At 39.9% G+C, this 19,913-nt stretch overlaps 2 protein-coding genes across 3 annotated transcripts; both read right to left on the reverse strand.

The window, feature by feature from the left end:
- Positions 1-871: 871 nt before the first annotated feature.
- Positions 872-8,803, reverse strand: LOC115738031 (NADP-specific glutamate dehydrogenase). Of its 2 annotated transcripts, none has more exons than XM_030670509.2 (16): positions 8,495-8,803; positions 7,098-7,716; positions 5,969-6,098; positions 5,659-5,860; positions 5,207-5,293; positions 5,058-5,117; positions 4,903-4,989; positions 4,692-4,763; positions 4,420-4,475; positions 3,903-3,988; positions 3,687-3,777; positions 3,449-3,606; positions 3,272-3,363; positions 2,218-2,298; positions 1,524-1,597; positions 872-1,377 (listed from the first exon to the last, which is right to left on the reverse strand). In XM_030670509.2, the coding sequence occupies exons 2-16, from the start codon at positions 7,657-7,659 to the stop codon at positions 1,302-1,304; spliced, it is 1,914 nt and encodes a 637-aa protein (XP_030526369.1). In that variant the 5' UTR covers positions 7,660-7,716; positions 8,495-8,803; the 3' UTR covers positions 872-1,301. The 2 variants fall into 2 exon arrangements, with proteins under 2 accessions (XP_030526369.1, XP_030526368.1); XM_030670508.2 differs by having other exon boundaries at positions 8,490-8,803.
- Positions 8,804-10,201: 1,398 nt separating this feature from the next.
- On the reverse strand, positions 10,202-18,579 carry LOC115738030 (dentin sialophosphoprotein). The gene is made up of 12 exons (XM_030670507.2): positions 18,003-18,579; positions 16,759-16,985; positions 15,979-16,046; positions 15,451-15,525; positions 14,938-15,296; positions 14,655-14,723; positions 14,489-14,577; positions 11,940-14,072; positions 11,726-11,803; positions 11,520-11,631; positions 10,915-10,965; positions 10,202-10,790 (listed from the first exon to the last, which is right to left on the reverse strand). Exons 1-12 carry the CDS (start codon positions 18,354-18,356, stop codon positions 10,740-10,742), a joined length of 3,666 nt encoding a protein of 1,221 aa, XP_030526367.1. The 5' UTR covers positions 18,357-18,579; the 3' UTR covers positions 10,202-10,739.
- Positions 18,580-19,913: the final 1,334 nt, after the last annotated feature.

Here is a 19,913-nt window from a genome sequence, read left to right on the forward strand (position 1 = left end):
TCGCCTTCAAGAGATAGACGACTCCATAGCACGAGAGAATGAAAATTGAGTGCAAAATCGAAGATCTCGAAGTGAGATGGAAGGATGAATCTCTTAAGAGTAAGAGCAATTTAGAAGAAAGTCAATCCTAATTGCTCCATTTCTTTCCCAAATTTCATATCCAATAAGATGTCATTTAGATGGCATGGAAATTCAATTCTAAAAGACGTTAATTGGATATGAAATTTGGAAAAAAGCTAGTGAAATAACATTGAAAGGCTACATCATTAAAGACGATTTTGGGAGGAGGATTAACGGATGCAAATAAAGGATTCAAGTAAAAATTGACAGTTTTTTTTATGATGCTAAAAAAAATCAATTTAATCCTTACCAAAAAAAAAAAATCAATTTAAAGTCGAGACTGCACCTAAAGTAGATTTGCTTTTTATAAAAATTAGAGTAAAATTGAAACTGGATCAAAAGTTTGAAATATTTTTTATGTAACGAGAAAAAGTTTTGAATAGGATTGAAACTAAAACTAAAGTTGTGGATTTTTCAAAATATTAGGCATTTTGTTTTGCACATCATAAGCAACTTCCAATTATGACAAGTCAGTTTCAACAATCTATTTATTGAATTCTACCGGAAGAAACATTCTCAATTAAACATCTCAATAACCGTTAATTTCTCAAAATGATTAGTTACTTTTAACATAGAAAACATTAAAAACAAGAAAACAAGAAAATAATTCGCCAGTGACCAAGGAAAGAGGTATGGTGGCAGATCACAATGTGCGTGAGACACTTGAATACGAGTTGCCAACAAGAAAACATTAAAAACATACGTAATAAGCGCGAAAAAGGACGTCCGGTTATCGATCCCGCGAGCAGCGAATCCTAACAATAATCGCTTTAATTTTCAGCATTTCACATAAGAGGATGAATCCCCACAAGTTTTGCCCGGTGCCCACATCTTTAGGAGCAAACAACGATGACTTGAGCAATCAATCGGGACGTTTTCTCGTATCACGACTAAATCTATTCATGTAAACATGTCTTCTTAAATTATGGACAGAATTCTATCTTCCATGTCTCGGGTATAAGACTACACTTATGTTACAAAGAGATCCTACCGACTTCCACTGATCCCCGCCTCCCTCGACACACTTATGATCGATGCTCTTTACACGAATGCCAAGATGTTCCATCAGGTTCGGGCCACTGAACCGATGTCATCCAGAGTATAAGCAGGTCCAGTCCAGGTACGAATGAGCTAATTGCTGAGGAGCAAGGATGAACTCCCAACGTTATTCGTTGTCTCCACTATACACATCCTTGATCAGTCATAGCTTGGGCAATCATCAGAAAGGCGGAGATCACAGCTCCATGTACCAATGCCCTTTCAAGGATGGTGAAAACATGTCAGGAAATGAAGAGCAATGTTGTAAAAGACGATTCTAATTCCAAATTGCAACAGATTTTCCCGGGAATCATGGAAAAAATGACAGAAATGGCACAACAGGATACTTCTTGAAGAACACATACTCTGGATTGTCCTTTTGATAACCGAAATCAGTTGCTGCTTTGAGGGCTCTTTGATATATCTGTTTCATTGCTTCCTGCCAACGAACATGACAGAATGGTGAACTTCCCACATCCTTACAAGTTACAAGACTACTTATTTTACAGGGATGGGCCCATGGAAATTAGAAGAGGTCATGATTTTCAGTTTTTATCTATGAAACTAAGTAATTAAGAGTCGTTTAAAAAAACTATGTTTGAATAAGCACGTCATTTGAAAACACTAAAAAGATGATTTAAGAATGGATTGATCAACGCTTATGCTCGAATGATGAAATCACCAAGCACCTACAAGTTCAGATTTTATTCCAGAATTAGGACAAGGAGAAAGTTACTCTCTCTACATATATGCCTATCCCGTACCTTGCTTGAGGGAACAAAGACTGATAACATATGCTGTCTGACTGATTAGGATAAGTGTAAAAATTATTGACTTCCAGTAAATCATAGCCCTTCTGTCTTAAATCTATAAAATATCATAAAATCAATCTATCCTTAGCATATACGTACTTTTAAATAAGTACAATCTATTTATCGTATAAGGACATATATTTTGTTTTGGCAGGAAGAAAGGAAAACTCATTTGGTGCATGTAATGGCCGAAATTTTCAACTTCTTAGAAAAGCCTAGCCACTTTAAAGAAGCAGCAAAGTCTAACCTGTAATTTCGATTCAAAGTCCTCCGGGGACCACTGCAGCAGATTACACTCATGATTCAGTTCAAGTTCTCCAGCAACAACCTGCTAGCAAGTTGATAAATTGATCACACAAACAGAATAGGGACAAGCATCAGAAACATTTACGAAGGCAAACGCAAATATGATCATAAACCCAGCTTCGTCCTTCTCTATCAATCCTGACAGATAGGCATAAGTTTACAGCAGCAGACTGACCAACAAAATAGCTGACTTTATGAAAATCCTACTGTGAATAGCTTGATAATGGTGAAAACATCCAGGACATGATCTATGCAAAATCCAGGCATACTGTTAAATTTAGCACCATGGAAGCAATTCATGACCACATATTCATGATTACAACCATTCATACATCTACACTTTCTCTAACCTGGTGGTAAAACTCTAGCACAGACTGGACAAGCATTACAACAACGATCAATTCTTATCTCACTACGAGGAACAATACTATCTGTACTATTTAAGGCCATTACATCTGTTATGTAATATTCTCCAAGATAGTAATTACTCCATATCTTTCCTTCTGCCCTTAGATAATGATTGTTTCTGAAAAACATATCACAACATATTCTGCTCAGTAAATTTGTTTCTAGAATAGATTTTACTAAGGACAAGTGTTAATTAATTCTGGGCATTCTTCTGACGCTTTCAGTTCTACACTTTTCTCGATATAAGATCATCATCCTGCACCATCCATCACGGAAACGATACAACAAAAACAAATTTGAGAAAGTGCACAAAACAGAAAGAATGACAGAGACTAACAAAGAATAAAATGTGTTATACTCATGATTAAGCAGATAAAATCAACTCCCCAGATACGACCTCTACACAAAATACAATCATTGACTTTCATAAAACTAGCTCTGACATTCTGTCAATTTGCCAGATATGAAAACCATATAGCATAAACATCAAAGCATATAGCTAATTGGACTCCAATTTCCACACACGAGTTGAATGCATGCAATAAAGTGTACAGATCATGCACAGGTCAGAGACAATCAAATCTAACCCCTCCAGCACCAGCAGCCATTGCAGGAGCAATGAGAACATTAGCTTTTCTCAGCACATCAACAGCTTCGGGTGTACAAGGCATGTTAGAACCTAGCATCAGCAAAAGAAAGGTAATTGTCTATGAAGTGAATTGGAACGTTAAAAGGAAAAAATTGGTTTGAGTCACAATAATTACCTTCCACTAAAATACGGCAACCTGAATTCACCAAATTAAAGGCATCAGACTGCTCAATTTCATTTTGAGAAGCACAAGGGAATGCAATATCACACCTTTCATTCCAAGGTTTTGCTTCATCAAAGTATTTGGATCTCGCATACGTCTTCGAATAATCTCTGCAGATGACAGCCGCTGAGGAATGCTTTTGAGCATTCACACTTAGTGAAAAAAATAAATAAATAAATAAAATGCACACCTCAGACTTCTCTGTTGAGATTTGATATCTCTTAAAAATGATATTTTCAGATAGTCGAATCCATCCTCATCCACCAAATACCCCTTTGAATCTGTGTGAAGCCTTTTGTTAGTAATTGTTGTGACTCACAAAAATTACTCCCACAGTGCTTACTTCTTTCACTAATTAAAGTCCAAAACAATAATAGATACATGAATAGACAGGCAAGAAAATCACCAGATACAGTGATAGGAACAGCACCATAAGCTATAAGCTTCTCCAGAACATGCAATGCAATCTTTCCAGAACCACTTACTGCACATCTGGATAAAAATAATGTCATATAAGTGATGTCTGGAGAACAGAACATGAGATGGAGTCAAACAAAAAGGATCATTGTGGAACTGAATCCTGATCATCTAGCACAACCTCACTCCGCCTGTATAAATTGTGAAGCAATTTCTCAGTGGAATCCATTGATGATACTACCTGACTAAACAGATTTAATGGCGACAGACTATGCTCCCAAGAAACTTAACTCATTTGATCTTGTCATATAGGTATCCAAGTGGAAATGTTCATGTGACAGTATGAGTAGACTAGTGCACACCATCAAAACCTCATGAGATACAACATACAAACATGTAGAAGTGGATAAAAATATGCATTTCTCTTTGAGGAAAGCATCGCATAAAGTAGTTTGCTCGAATAACTTGTACAGCCATTGAAAATATTTCAAAGTCAGGTGTAAAACCTCAGTCCTTTCAGCTCTTTATTCATGTCAGACAGTATGAGTTGTGCAAAGAAAACCTGCAGAAGCATGCAAACGTCAACTCTACCATTCACAGAACCAAATAATGCATAATTGTAAATGCTCTAACAGTAGAGGAAATAGCAGGCAAAAGCAATATTTCAGAACAGCAGACTTTTATTGCACGAGCATGCACAGTTACATGCATACAGTATCACTCTATCAATCCACAGTCAAGACAATGAATGATGGAGAGATAACGAATGGCTTTTTACCAGGCCATAGCCAGTAGCTTCAGTTCGGAGGCTAGAGCCCGACCAGAAAATCCTGGGCCCTGTAAAACTCCCCTGCATAAGTAAGATACATAAATAAATACAAGAATGGACAGCTCTATTAATCACCACTAACGACGGAGAAGGAAGTAAAGAAGAGGCAAAAGGAATTATTAAATTTTAGCTCTTTCTAGTTGAGGATATTGAGAGGTACCTGAAAATGGCCAGCTATGCGTCGATACTGTCCAAAGAGGAATCCCATTTCCCGAGTTCCCACACCTATTTCCTCCGATGGGAGGTCCTGAAATTCAATTAAATTACTTGAAGAAACAACAAAGAAATTACAAAAAATTTGGGACATAGTTGTACCTTATCTGGACCCAAATACCGATAAATCTCATTCATAAAACTCTGGCAAAAGCTCATGATCTGCCATCACTGGTACAAATTAGGCGCACATCCTGAAATCCTGTCATATTTAATATGCACATACCATCATTATAGACTGGCATCTTTACCTCATTATCACTTTTTCCTTTCGGATCAAAATCACTTCCACCAGCTGCACCTCCAAGTTTGTATGGTGATAAGGCATTTTTCAGAGTCTGTAGACAAAACAGAGTGACGTTGAGAGATGTATGAGGTCTCAATATAGGGAGGAGACTTTTCTAATCCCAATCCGGCAAAATTAGAATTTTATATAAAAACTAAGAACTAAATTTTCCCTACATTCAGTTTTTTCTTGTAATCAATTCCTTAGATTTTAGCCAGTGGGATTCGCAATAACATATAGTATTATACATTCTTCTCCATGCAGTCTTGGCCATACTGAAAGTTTTGAACTCCTTTGGGGTTCTACAAATGGAATCAAATGTAATGCAACTAACAGGAGACAACACATGCAAAAAGATGTTTCATCTGAAAAGTAAGCATAAATGGCCAGAGACATATAATTGGAGCAAAAAAGTACCTGCTCAAAACCAAGGAACTTGCATATACTCAAGTTCATTGATGGATGGAAACGGATACCACCCCTACAGGGACCAAGCGCCTGATTAAATTGTACCCTGTAACCTCGATTGACATGTGTCTCGCCCCTATCATCTGCCCATGGAACTCGAAAGATAATTGTTCTCTCAGGTTCTAGCAAGCGCTCCATGATGTTGACGTAGCTGAAAGATAAAATAGCAACTTCATCAGATCTGCAATAAACCTTAACAGGGCATCATCTTCCAGCAAATGCTGGAGAAAGGATGTACTTCATCCTGAGGGCAACTTACTGGGCATTTTTCGCAATGACTCTCTCCAAGGCGTGCACCGCCTCCTGAACCGATTGTATGAATTCGAGCTCATGTGGATCTCTTTTTAGTGCAGTATCAACAATTGATCCAGCAGTTTTTGACATGAGAGCTTTCATTCCCAAGAATAACCAGTTACATATGAAAAGAAGGATAAGAAAAAGCACTGACCAAGCCATGTAATTGTAAAAAAGAAAGCTATACGACTGCACAAATCCATGAGTGATGCAATAAAGCAAAAAAAAAAAATGACAAAATGCTAAATACAACAGTGAAAATAACTAATACAGTTGTAACAGTTGACATTTAAACTCTAAAACTAGGCAATAGGCACATTAAGATCCATGGCTGTATAATGTTACACGAGATGTCCTACTTGCTGTCAAATGCAAACAGTAACGGAACAAGATAACTTCTTTAATTGGGACCAAAGAGTGATTATGGTGTGGAAACTAGGTCGAAAGATAAGGGGAAGACTTAAAAAAGCTGCAGAAGGAAACAAATAAGGAAAGTTTTGGAATCAAAACCAAATGAAATGACGATAGTCAACCCACTTTTTACGATAAGGCTTTGTTGTTACCATTGTTGCTCTTCTTGTTATTTTAGCATCCTAACATGAGATTATCTAACCATAATGAGCATGTTCAATGTGTAATGAAGGAGAGAAGCGCAACCTCATTGGCCGCTGGTAATGAAAGGGTCAACTTTCAGATGAAATTAGTTTTTCACAACAACCTAGCTTATTCTTTCAAGTTTATCCATACGCAACAAGTGTACCAGACAAATTTATAACAAGACTTGGAGCTACTCTTGATGCTCCAAATAGTCTGAAAAAACCTCTCTCGATGTTTCTTCACAAAATGTAGATCAAAGCGTAAGCATAAATCAAAATGTTGTTGATACTCCAAGCAAACGATTTTTCACCCAACGTAAAGCAGTATCTGACATGTTTTAAAATCAACAACTTCAAAGGCTCACACAGATGATAATATGCAATATCTGACATAAAAAGGTACACAATAAACCATAGTTTGACCCTCCAAATCTTGTGAAATCCCTAGGCTGAACAAACAAAAGCAAGCAAAAAGTTACTCCAAAATATGAGACCAACCTTTCACATAAACAGGTTTATCAGGAACCATCTTATCCTTCGAGGCCATCTGCAGCCGAAGAGCCTCCTTGTGTAGTAGACTGTTGTTATGTTCTTCAAGTGCACTCATTTGCATATTTCGACTACCTTCATTCCCATAAGGATTCCGTCTATGCTTCCGACCATACTCTCTACAGACAGAGCAAAATATCCTAGCTGTCCCCTCCTTTACATCAACATATGCCCACTTGTATGTATCAGCCCATTCCTCTCTCCATCTTTTTACAACCTTCTTCTTCCTTTTCGAAGGCTGTGTCCTCGACATATCCTGATCATCACTAGGAAGTTGAGAAACCATCACCATCTGCTTAGTGTCATCAGGCTCCTCCGATGAAGGTTCTCGTGGCGGGCCGCCGATTAGAGTGGAGTTACCAAATGAAGGGTCATCGTCCCCAGGGCCAATTTCCAGATCAATCTCTTCACCAAGCTGCCTAACCACCAGGTGATGCCTTTGTGCCTGCTGAATCAAGTTAATGTCATCCATCGTGGTATTCATACCTGATCCACCGAATGGAAGCAACATTCAGCATGACCGTCTTTCCACAATCCCAGTTGTTTTGCAGCTGGTCCAACCAACTATCTGTACCAAAAGCCAAAGTTTATAGTTGAGACGATGAATTTGATGAAAACTTCACAATATCAACCGCTTCAAGCTCACACATCAGCACAGAAAAGCGCAACATGTGATCTCATCATGTTCCTTTCCAATCTGCCATATCATGATGATGATATACCAGTAGGTGGGGACCTGAGGTGCATTACTTTGTATAACAGCCCTATACCTTTTTCTTTGCTCATCGTACTTCTTCAACACACAAATGTACAACGTTTTATTTCCAACGAAGTGCCATTACCTATTGAGAAAGAAAAAAAACTACAGACACTACTCAAAGAGATGTGCCCCTAAACAAGCCAGCACCTTCACAAGAAAATAAAAATCAAATAAATGCACATTCAAAAGGAAACATTCCCTGCTGAACTCTCAAAGCCCCAGAACCTGCCACTGCCATCTTCTCGAGCCTACCAAGGCCACTTTTAGGTCCACCAATCAACCCTGAACATCGAATCAGCTATGAAGCTACTCTATGTAACACAAGCGGCTTAAATTCGCGATCTTTACGGGTCACAAGAAACATATAGCCCTCTACGTAGTAAGGCCGACGCAGCAGTTAGGATAGTAAATTTCACAATATCAAGCTCAAATTCATCGCTCCCTAAAACCAAAATTCACGTCAATTTCCACGCCCTCCAAACCTCAAATACGTCAGAAACAAACAATCACCACCCCCGCAAGCACTACCCACACAGTGACCCCCCCAAAAAAAAAAAAGGCAGTGCACTTCGAAACGTCACCTCACGCAATTCTCGAGCGTCGTCCGCAAGTCAGAGCAAACTAGAGGAACGCCGAGTCCACCAATCGTGCACCTCGGGACTGCGTCACAGCCCTAAGTTGCAAGCGTCGCAGCCAGTAGCAAGTACTAGTAGCTCGAAAATTCTCCTCTTCGTCTTTGTCCCTTCAGTCGTTGGGGGAACTTCCTCGGTCACGCAACCACGCAGGGGAGTGAAAGGGAAATGAGAGATCGTTCTCGAGAAGCGAAGAAATTTGCCGCGCGAGGGAGAAGGGAGTGTCGATTGGATTCTGGCTCCGATTCTCTGGTGGGCAATTATGGAAGCAGAGCCAGAAGCGAGCAGAGAGACAGAGAGAGGTCTTTTTTTTTTTTTTTTTTTAAACTCCTGTTTTTCTTTTACACATCAAAACAAGACAAGACGGCAGTTACTCCTGTTTTTCTTTTACTCGGTTATAATGGAATGAATTAAGCTACAACATTAGAGCCGATCCATGGGGACGATTGGTGGGGACGGGCCTAATTAGACGCGTCGGCCCGTCATTAACTTATGATTACTTCACAAATTTCGATCTAAGTAGACATTGCTCGAATCAAATCAGACCGAGGAAGACTTTGAAAGTAAATCGTTTAAGATTTTCGAATTAAATACCTTTCGTCAAGTCCATCTAAATTGGTTTCGCAGGCCATTTGGCTCGAACAGGTGGCGAAAATTCACGATTTTAATAATAGCTCTCGGGTAAATTTTTTTTTCTTTTTATTAGGGTGCATTTTACTCTCGCGGGAAAAACGAGCTATTGCCATTATGGTACAATTAGTAAATGGAAAAAAAAAAAAAAAAAGCTTTTCTGCAGTTACTTTTGTTTGCAAAATGAGCAGGGGGCCTACTTGATGGCGGTGAATCTTATCCTCGAGTCCTGAAAAGTTTGTTGACCAATTAAAGCAAGTTGTAAGCTGACCAAATTAAAGGATTGACAGAAAAAGAAAATTCAAAAATGCTGACCACCCCAGAAAGCATATTCTAAGCTGGAAATATGCCATGAAACCCAAAATAATTCAAGCATGCAGTGAGGACCATCACCGTTACGATTGCCAGAATTTCGACAACAGTCCGAAGCAAAGTGGTAATCAGATAACGAGTTGATCAAACCCTCATCGCACTGAAAATTGCCAAATTGAGTGGTCATTTGGTGCGCGCGAGCGAGAGAGAGAGAGAGAGAGGATAGAGCGACAACAGGATTTGAAGTATTCTGCAAACGGCACAGCCAAAACAGAGAAAAGACCAATTGGGGGTTGGTTTGGTTCGCGTGCTAGAATCGATCTTGGACTGATGTTCTTTTGCTTGCTTCACAAGTTCACATGAATGACAATCCAAAATAGCCAAAGTAGGTCGAACTTGGGAGCTCGTTTTGGAGAAAGTAAAATAGCCAGCCTTGTTTGGCAGATGAATATAGCTATTCTGTGAACGATTTACCTTGTACTTTCCGTCGAAAACACCTGGTCTCATCAGCATGCCGATGATGGCGTCTACAAATAACTCCAATTGGCCCCCTTTAGGAGTCTCCAGTGTCGGGCGGAAGCGAAGACCTGCATTTGAGACTAAATAACAGCAGAAAAAGAAAAGGAGAACGTACACTGGTCTCACAATCATGGAAAGGAATTCTCAAGACGATCAGACTTCTTCAATCTCCTATTCATATATCGACCAGGCCAGCGAGATCGCAGAGAAAATTGGAACTGAATATATCATTTACATCTATCTGTGAAAAAAAAATTAATTACAATTCCGTTCTTCCCCTTACCCATCGCAGTTTTAAGAGGAAGAGAAGGCGAGAACGACTGCCTAACAAAATTGGTGATACAAAAAATTTGAGAATCTAGTTATGCACAATAATGGGAGAACCAACTACAGAGCTTTGGCTGAGAGGGGGGTGGAGCACATTCAACCTTTACATGCGTGTGCATAGCCTTCAAGTCAACCTCAGCAACTTGAAGGGCCGAATGCAAAACCAGGAAGTTGATCTACCTCCTATCTCCCCCAAAGAGAATTGGCACTGGGAGAAGATTCTTCCCAGCCAAAGAAAAATTCCTCCCGAGAAGCGGCACAGATAGATCTAGATATCAGGTTTACGCAGGAGCCATTGTCATCATGATTCTTTCACCAAATGCACATAATTTGATGGCTGACGAAATGCATCAAGAAAGAAGTCCGTCAACTTCCGACACAAGAGAAGGCAATAGGCATAATCTGACGTCCTCATTCTTTAGGGTATGCGCTTGCAAAATCTTTAATCATCTCCTTAAGGTGCTGCAAGATTCCAAAGAAAACAGTAACCAACCTAATCCATTTCACAATGATAAACCGAATGTGTGCGACTAGAGAAGCCTTTCGCTAGTGTGAACTTAAGTTTCTAGTGTTATGAAAATATCACCTTCAGTTCTTCGTGAAGCACAATAAATATTTTCTTTAGCCTCTTGTGTCGCTGCAAGTGAAGAAAACGCAAATTAAAAATGATGAAAACAAAAAAAAACCCAATGTAATATAGTGGAGAAATAGTATATTTTCTTCTACGCTCCTGCGAAGTATTAATTTCCAATACAACAATAAGAAGCCATCTCACAAACTTTGGCAGATGCATGAGAAGAGATCAGCCAAGTACCAAATAAATCATAACTCTATGAAGAGGATAGCTGCCACAATGACAAAACATCATTCATAGACCAGCAATCCCAGAATTCAGCAATTACATGCTGTTCTATATGTATGATCACAACCCAGTTCACGTAGTGAAGTTGGATGCTGGAAGCTCAGGCACTAGCATTATTTGCATTTAGAAGGCGATGCAAGCCAAAATGACATCATTCAACAACCAAGAAAATGTTTACCAAGTCAAAGGGAAGAACAATCACAGAACAAACAAATTAAGGTGGTCAAAAGTAAAAGAGTAACCCATAGCAAAGAGAAGACAGTATTTCTTCGCAGTGAAGACGAAGCATCAAGTGCCAAAATCAACATGAAAGCTAGATCAGATCATACCGCTCCACATTTCTGGTAGGACTCGTTCAGCTGTGCCAAAATATTATTGTATCTCTCGACATCCCTCCCTCTTGCAAACTTGAGGTCCTTTCCCATTTTCTCAAACTCGTTCCTACAAGAAAACAGGTATTAAGTTTTCTTTAAGGTAAGCGAGCAAAAGATATCAGAAAACTGTACACAAGGATGAACAGGATTTATCAAAACACCTGTAGTTCTCCAGTATCTTGTTTAACGAACAATAACTATCGTATTTGTCACGAAACTCCTGCACGTATTCTTTGTACCTAACATAACATAACAACTTCAGTTAAGACACCAAATACTAAGTCCACTTCTTTATGGTAGGACACAAATATTCAACACTTGGCAAAAAGACAAGGGAAAAGAAAAAATCATCAAAGTACTAAAACAGCAACTTACTGAGCGTAATCTTTTATTGGCCCCTTGAACTCCGGTTCATCCTTCTCATACTTTGAGTAAGAACAACTACTTTCATCAGAAGACGATTCTCTCCTTTTCTGGCCACCATTATGAACTGAAATGACATCCTTCTGTCCATTCATCATGCTTCCCACTGTATTGGATGCTTGTATTTTACTTTCTCTTAAAAAGTGAGGAACCTGCCCCCTTTTTTTATCAGGCTGTCGCGAACCATTAGCCAATGCTACTATTTGACTTTTTCCAAATTCTTCTAAAACAGTACCTTGGCTTTCTCCTGTTTCATTCTTTCTGGATTTACTTGCATCCAACGTCTTACTCAATGGTGCAGTAATTTCTGCGTGATCTATCCTCGAGGGCTGTTGCAACTGAGATTGTGAACCTTGTGGGATGGATGTTGCCAATTCATCATCTCGGGATCTTTTCCTGGAGAAGCCCTCAGAACTTTTTGACATTCTGGCGCTTGAATTGGACGGAGATAGCTTTCCTGAGTCTGCAGATGACATTCCAGGAGGTTTTCCTCTACCTAAGTCTGTTTTCCAGCTGTCTGAATTGGTTGATTTGGTTTCAGGCTGCTTAAACAAACCTTTCCTCTCGAATTGCTGCTTCACAGGTGCCTCCTCTGGAGCTGGTTCACGCAATTCACCCAACTCCAAGTCTGAAAGCTCCCTTTGGAGCACGGCACCTCTTACATTAGCTGGAGAGGATCTGTCGCTAAAACTTTTACCATGATCCTTTGGCAAGGGTCCTGTGGGCAACTTTAAATTCTGTTCGATGTCCTTTGGCTTTCCTATTGTCTCACCATGTAAAGAGCCAGCGGACAAAGAATGTTTGCCTCCACTTAGACCATCCTTCATACCTTTTGACACCTTCTCGGTAGTGAAACCTTCAGAATAAGAATCTTTCCCAGATTTATCTTTTTGCAGTGTAAGCCCTTGTTGCACAGTGGAACTCTTATCCAAGAACCTTTGATCGTGGTCCAAGCTCTCAGAACGTTTGTTGGGTCTTCTTGGGGTATTGTGGGTCAATCCACGAAGACCTTGATCAGATGACCTGCGTCCTGTTTGCTGCAAAGTGGATTTTCCTGGAAATGTCTGGCTCGGTGCCTTTTGAAAGCCAGGATTGGCCATCACATCCCTGTCAGTTCCATCAATGGGGACAGGGCTCTTAAAGGGATCTTCTGTTGGCCTACCAGGGGATAAAATTGGAGGGCTCATATACTGAGGAAAGTGGCCCCCAGGACTTGAAGGTTGAGCCAACCCTTCCACTTTTGACCTTTTCACTCGATCCCGTTTAACATTAGAGTGCTGCAGATTATATCCCCTTCTAGATCTATGGGCAATCCTGTCAGGGCATTCTGACTGTTCACGTCTAAAGCTGTCCTCGAACATCTCTTCTCTTTCGTCAAACAAACTCCCAATAAAATTCTGTCTTTCTAGAAGCTCCTTCTGATTAGGTGAAATGCGATTTGCATCTCCCATGAGTTCTTCACGTTCTGCATTCACATGTGTTTCAATGTCCTGGCCATCATTAGGCAAGTCTTTCTGCCTGTAAAGTACATTCGAATTATGTTCGTCCTGTTTATCACCAAATTCATCCTGCAAAGCCCTATCTTCATGGGGTAAAGAGGACAGCACGGGTTCCGACACTTGAAAGTTGTGCTTGGGTTCTTTGTCATCATCACTTGTCATGATGTCTACATCCTCATCAGACCCTTCCTTACTGTTGGAGGAAGCATCACTCTCACTGTCACTGCTACTTCCACTCCCACTACCAACAGGGCTTCTACTCCTGCTCCTGCTGCCGCTAGGACTTCCACTTTCACTTCTACTATCACTGCTACCACTTTCACTATCACTGTCACTCCCGCTGTCACTAGAACTGCCAGCCCGTCCTTCACTATGGTCGGAATTCTTCTTATCACCAAAAATGTCAGGTGAATTCTGCTCAATATCTACCGTTTCTGAATCAATTAGTCCATCTTCCACTGCAGAATTCGATCCTGCAAGTCCTTGACCTGGTTGTACTTTCTCAATAAGAGCAGGCCCTGGTACAGATGTTTGATCCAAATCTTCTTCAGCAGCTGATCTCTGGTTGTAATTATCCTCAGGAGAGCTGGCAAACCAAGATGTGTATTACAGATATAATCACTTAAATGTTATGTAAAAGGACTGACCATCATAGATAACATATCCAAGTCAATTCCCTTGCCTTTAAAATTTCAGATCCTTTAATTTTTTTAACTAAGTATTTTAAAAAATGAACAATACTACTCTTGACAAGAGTATAGTTTATAAACCTAAATTTTAGATCTGAGATTCAAGCCCTGTAATTTCAGCAATTGATTGACAGATTGGTTGCCGACAACCAAATGAACAAACTTTACACAATGGTCCCTGATTTCCTGAAACATTTCTCATGTAGAGAATCTTCACAGGACAGGAGAAAAAATTGTACTCTAGATGAAGCAAAATTCAAACTCATCAAGTACCCCAACAAAATATTGTTCAATATTGACAGGCGCTCAATACCTTCCATTTCCAGGTGAAGGTCCCTTGAAGCTATCTACATCAACTCCAGGCTTCAGCAAGTATCGTCCTGGAGCTTGAAAAGTTGCAATCTGAGGGTCAAAAGAGGAAGAGGAGATTAGACTGCCACTTGTGCCAGACAAGATTATCCAAGGGTCTAAGCACATACTTTCTTCATAATAGGGTCTATCTTCTTTCCAGAGATTGGAATTGCATCTCCAACTGCCTTCTCCAAGGCCTGCCAGAGACAAGTTACATGGTAATGAGAAGGAATCTTGGAAACTCTGCACATAAACTGAGATGTCTTGGAGCATGCAATTTGAAATAAGTTAAGCCAAGCTATGGAGGTCCTATAACTTCTTATCGACCCACAAATCAGAATACTTTCAGGCTCATCCCCTTAATATTCTCCTTCAGTAAATATAATTAATAGATTTTCACTGTGCACTTACTTTCAGGCTCATCCCCTTAGGGTTCTCTTTGAGTAAACTGATTAACATGCTCTGCAAATCCACAGACCTATCACTGAAGTTGGAACTCCGAGGTCTTTCCTCCACTGCCCTGGCAACCTTGCTTGGGTTCCTCTCACACGTGTCAATACTATCTCTTTTCATCAATTCAGCTTCCACAGTATCTCCCAAACCCATATTTTTCTTAGAATTGCTTGCAGCTCCAGATGGAGATGTCGAAGCACCGGATTGGTCAGGTGGAGATGGTAGAGGTGAGGATGAACTTCTACCCTTTGCAGCAGTTTTCGAAGGCATAGAAAAAGTTGATTTAAAAGAAGATTTAGCAGGGCCGCCAACAGGAACTGGGGCAATAGTTAAATAGATGTGGGTTAAATGTCCTAATAATCATGAAAAGGAGATGCTAGAGAAAAAGGCTAATCATGGATATGGAATAAATCCACGTATATCAGGTTTGGGATTGTTGACTGAAAGAACCATTCTCATAGCCGCACTCACCGCTAGATGGACCAATTTTCTGCTTCTTGAATGGTGGCTCTTTCTTTTGCATGAAAGCCATCCTTCGTGGGTTAACTGGAAGCATAGCACGTGGAATATTATCATGCTTAATTGTTACACGATATGCAGAGAAAAACACAAGCAACGTTCAGTCAAATCTGGGGAAACTACAATAAGGAGACTCATGAAATATATTGCAAAACAAATTACCAGCTTACTCGTACTATGCTAAACCCCAATAAGTGTTGGTAAAGTAATATGACAACTCAACAGCATCATATAATTAAGTTCTATTCTTTCTGAAAACCCTTAATTGCTAAGTACATGCAAGTTCATCTACAAAAGTTGAAGGAGCTCTCATCCTTAAAACTCTCCCGAACATTGACATGTGTGCACCATTGAAAGTGAAAGAGATGTCACTTCATTACGAAGTGAACAATGTGAAAAAATCAATAGTCTAGAAGCTTTAGCCTAACAATAAGAGACACTACACGAAAGAAATATGTTGTCTTTAGTGGAAAAGCTTACCCTCGACAGCAGCTAATTGCTTTATTTGACTCTTCATAGACGGGTTTCCAGGTTCAAGAATAATAGCCCTGTCACCAATAGCAGAGTCAGAAGAGAATCTAGCCTTTCTTTTATTATGGAAGTATCGCCAAACATCAATACCAGCAGAACTGAGAACCAAGGAAAAGAAGCGTAGTTCTTGATGTACGATTGAACTTTATAACCTCGGAACGCATTAATGCAAATACAAGGGACTATCAAACGAAAATGCATACTCAACCAAAAGAGAATGCCATCAGAAGTGGCAATGCCATAATCAATTGTGAGGTTTATAGTTCAGAAAAATATGTTTTTCAATGATGACTGGAAAGAGAAACAACAAAACTGCCAAGGTGACACCCAACTTGCAAAAGCTCATGGTTATATAGAAAGTTTTTTAACATAGTAACTAGCAATCAGGAATCATGCTAATTATGTTCTGCAGAAAAAGTGAAGACAGTAGCCTGGAAATACGGACAGCAATTAACATGCTCGCCGTTCTCTTCATTTGCAATGCACCAATCAAAAGTACTGTGTGTGAAAGGATTCAAGCCATAGTTTAAACTTTAAAGCAGGCTAATGTCCTTCCTCATCAATAACAGACCAACCAAAAAACCTGTACAATCAATTTCAGCACTACTAGATATTGAAATCACAAATTAAGATGTGAACACATCCACTGATGCATGTTTTCATGTCTGTATGTATGAAAACCGAAAGAATGTCGACAATTTAAAGACATCTTCACACTTATGGACATACTTTCGAGATTTAAGCTTCCGTTCAGCTTCTTCTGACCGCATCTTCACATGGTTCTTAGTTGACTCGTCCAAGACCCGCTGCACATTCAACTTGCGCCAGGCAGAACCAGATTCAACAAGCAGACCATTTCCATCCTCACCACTCTGCCTTTCTTCGTATATGTCACAAAGGTCGCCAAACTCCCGTGACCATGTAAATCTGAACTCCTTACCTCCCACATCAATGACCTGACGATATATCAAACTTTAGAGAGCATAAACGAATGAAAATATCTATTAAAAGTGTAAAAGGATGAACGATAATAGATTTAAAGGTCCCAGAAAAGCAGAGAAGTACCATGAGCCCAACCATCTCATTTTATAGACAGATGATGATGGCCTATTTTATAAGGGAAAAGAATTGAAGCATCTCCGGCATGAATAAGAATTTGCCTCGAATTCTCAAAGTCCCAACTCAAGGAATGGAACTGGCTAAAAGCTGATCACCTGATCTAATTGGAATGTTTTGGGGAAAGGCTAATCATTATGACATAAGAACGGTCCCCTCTACCCTGCAAGAAATTCAAAACTGCCCTATGAAACAAACATGGAGCCATTCCATATTCAGTGTTCCTTCTGAGCTCTGATTGGGTACATGGATAAATGGTATCACAAGGCACAAGGCCACAGATTAAAGCTATCCAATTGTGGTTGCAACATGGGTTTATCACTTTTAACATTCGAGTGATGAACAAAATGACACTATAAATCTGAGGACCTAATCATAGACAAGACATGGAGACTGAACCCCACAAAAAGAAATCAGCTGTCAAAAAAGTCGCATACTGGTCCTCCATTCATTCAGAATTGTTTCCTCCACTAGATAATTGACCTTTACACAGATTATAGACTGTGAGAGACAAAATGTGCTCCCCAAATCAAATCACCAGGCGCGACTATTGACAATACGTCAAGAAAGCAAAACAAGAAGCAAGTCTGCAGAAAACTCATCAGACACCGTTCAACAAGATATTTGGTCATGCCCAATTAATTGCAAAACACAGTTTTACGAACATAAACCACAAATCAACCACAATCACAGCCATCGTACAATGCCTCAAAATTCAGAAAATCAAGCAACGCCTCAATCACAAAGCCAACGAGCACGTATCCCTCAAGCCTAACGACAGTCTACAAATTCAGAACAAAGAAAAGGCAATTGCAAATCATAAATAAGCTCTCATCAAATTCAACGGAAAAGCTCACATTGCCCAATGGATTATGCGGGTTGGCATCGAACTTGATCCTCGCATTACCGCCCTGAGCTTCCACGCGCCTGATTTCCTCCACCAAATCCGGCACTAGACGGATGATCATCGCAAAGGTGAGCGGGTTGTTACCGGAAACGAGACTGAACGTCTCTTCCACAGCGGCCTGGCCCGAATTAGGGCCAGAACTGCGATTGCGCTGCCCAGCGGAGCCCGGTAGGGATTGCCGGCCACCTGGCGCGCCTGAAGGACGGTGCGAAGGCTGCGGCGCGGGGAATCGCTTCGCTCCACCTCCGCTACCGCCGCCTCGCCCGCCGCCGCCGCGACCGAGCTTGGAAGAGGCTCCGAACATTGTTTCGTCACTGGATGCTTTGCGCGATTTGCTTCTTTAGCTCTGCTTAGCTACGGGAATACGCAATGCATGCTTCCATGGAAGAATCGAAGATGGATCGGTTCGCGAAGAGAAATCGGAGACAGCCGCAAGGAGAGAGAAAGGGAGGTCTCTTTCTGTCTCTCTCTGGTCTAAGTTTTGCTCTTTCTTTGTCGGCCCCCGGAGAATCGAGATATTCTGCTTTGGAGGTTGAATTCGGACAAATCTTCGTAAGCAAGAGGTTGAGAAAATTGGGCCGATCGGACCGAGCACTGCCCGGACCGGATTGGATCAACGATCCGGTTCTCAGTTCTAGAAGACAATTGTCCAATTCTTAATTCTTAAAATTGAAACCGGTGGCTGGGCAGTCCGATTTCCGATTCCAAAGATATAAGACCGGACCATCCAGCCCATACCAGTCAATTTTAATTTTTTTCTTAATTTTTTAAAAGCAGCAGCTTAGATATAAAGTTGCAATACCACATTCAGAATCTCAACCGTGAGAGCAATCTCTTCACTTCCTAAATCTTGAGCGCTGCAGTGAGACCTGAAAAAGAATAGAGATCCAACATCAGTGTTAACAACTACCAGCAATAGCCTGATCCAAGCAGAATGACTTCTATCAGATGTCTGCACTTTATATAAACTAAAGCCAAACTCACTTTTGTGGGTATGTATCCCTTTCTTTCCTATCGCAGAAATATTTGCAAACTCGAATTTCATTTGGTGAAGGAAGTTATCTAGACTTCGTGCGTAAGTTCTTTTTTTGGCATGTTACCGGTTCTATTGGACAGCTTGAGAATGGGATCGGACCGGTCGATCCGGTTCCCGATTCTCGAAATTGAGAGTCAATACCACCAATCTGGTTCTCGATTCTTGAGGGGAATTGGACCAGACCGGATTGGGAACAACTCATCCTTAGTAAGCAATCTCAGCATTTATGAAATACCGATAAAGTTCGGGGTTAATGGCATCAAAAACTCTTAATTAATACATTTATGATACAACTAACTTAAATTACCTTTCTAATCATTAAAAATTTCAAATTGATATGTCATTGACAGATTTATCCTACCTTAAGTTTTGTTAAATTTTACCATCAAATTATATTGAGTTAAGAGCAGTTGACGGGTGTACCAGTTTAAGATTTTTATCTTCCGTTTGCCACATATTTATTAGTTTGAGATTTTTCCTGATATTAACCCAATCTAACGGGAACTAGCAAATGGTAAATTTATCACGGATGACGGATGTATTGATTAGGATTTTTTGTGGTCAAAATATTAGTTTGTGGTACTTTTATCACAAGCGTACCATTTTAGGGTTTTTTATGGTAAAAAAATTAGTTTGAAATAAATTATCACATATATACCAGTTTGAATTTTTTGATAATATTAACCTAAAAATATTTCGATATTTACAAAGAGAAATTATCGGCGGTTTTCAATTTCAAAATTTAACCAAAACTTTCACATCAAATCTGCAAAAACGATAACTGCGTGATTTTAAAAAACGGATCGGAAGATAAATTGATATAGC

Source organism: Rhodamnia argentea, chromosome 8, assembly GCF_020921035.1.
Source record: "Rhodamnia argentea isolate NSW1041297 chromosome 8, ASM2092103v1, whole genome shotgun sequence".
NCBI classification, from domain to species: domain Eukaryota; kingdom Viridiplantae; phylum Streptophyta; class Magnoliopsida; order Myrtales; family Myrtaceae; genus Rhodamnia; species Rhodamnia argentea.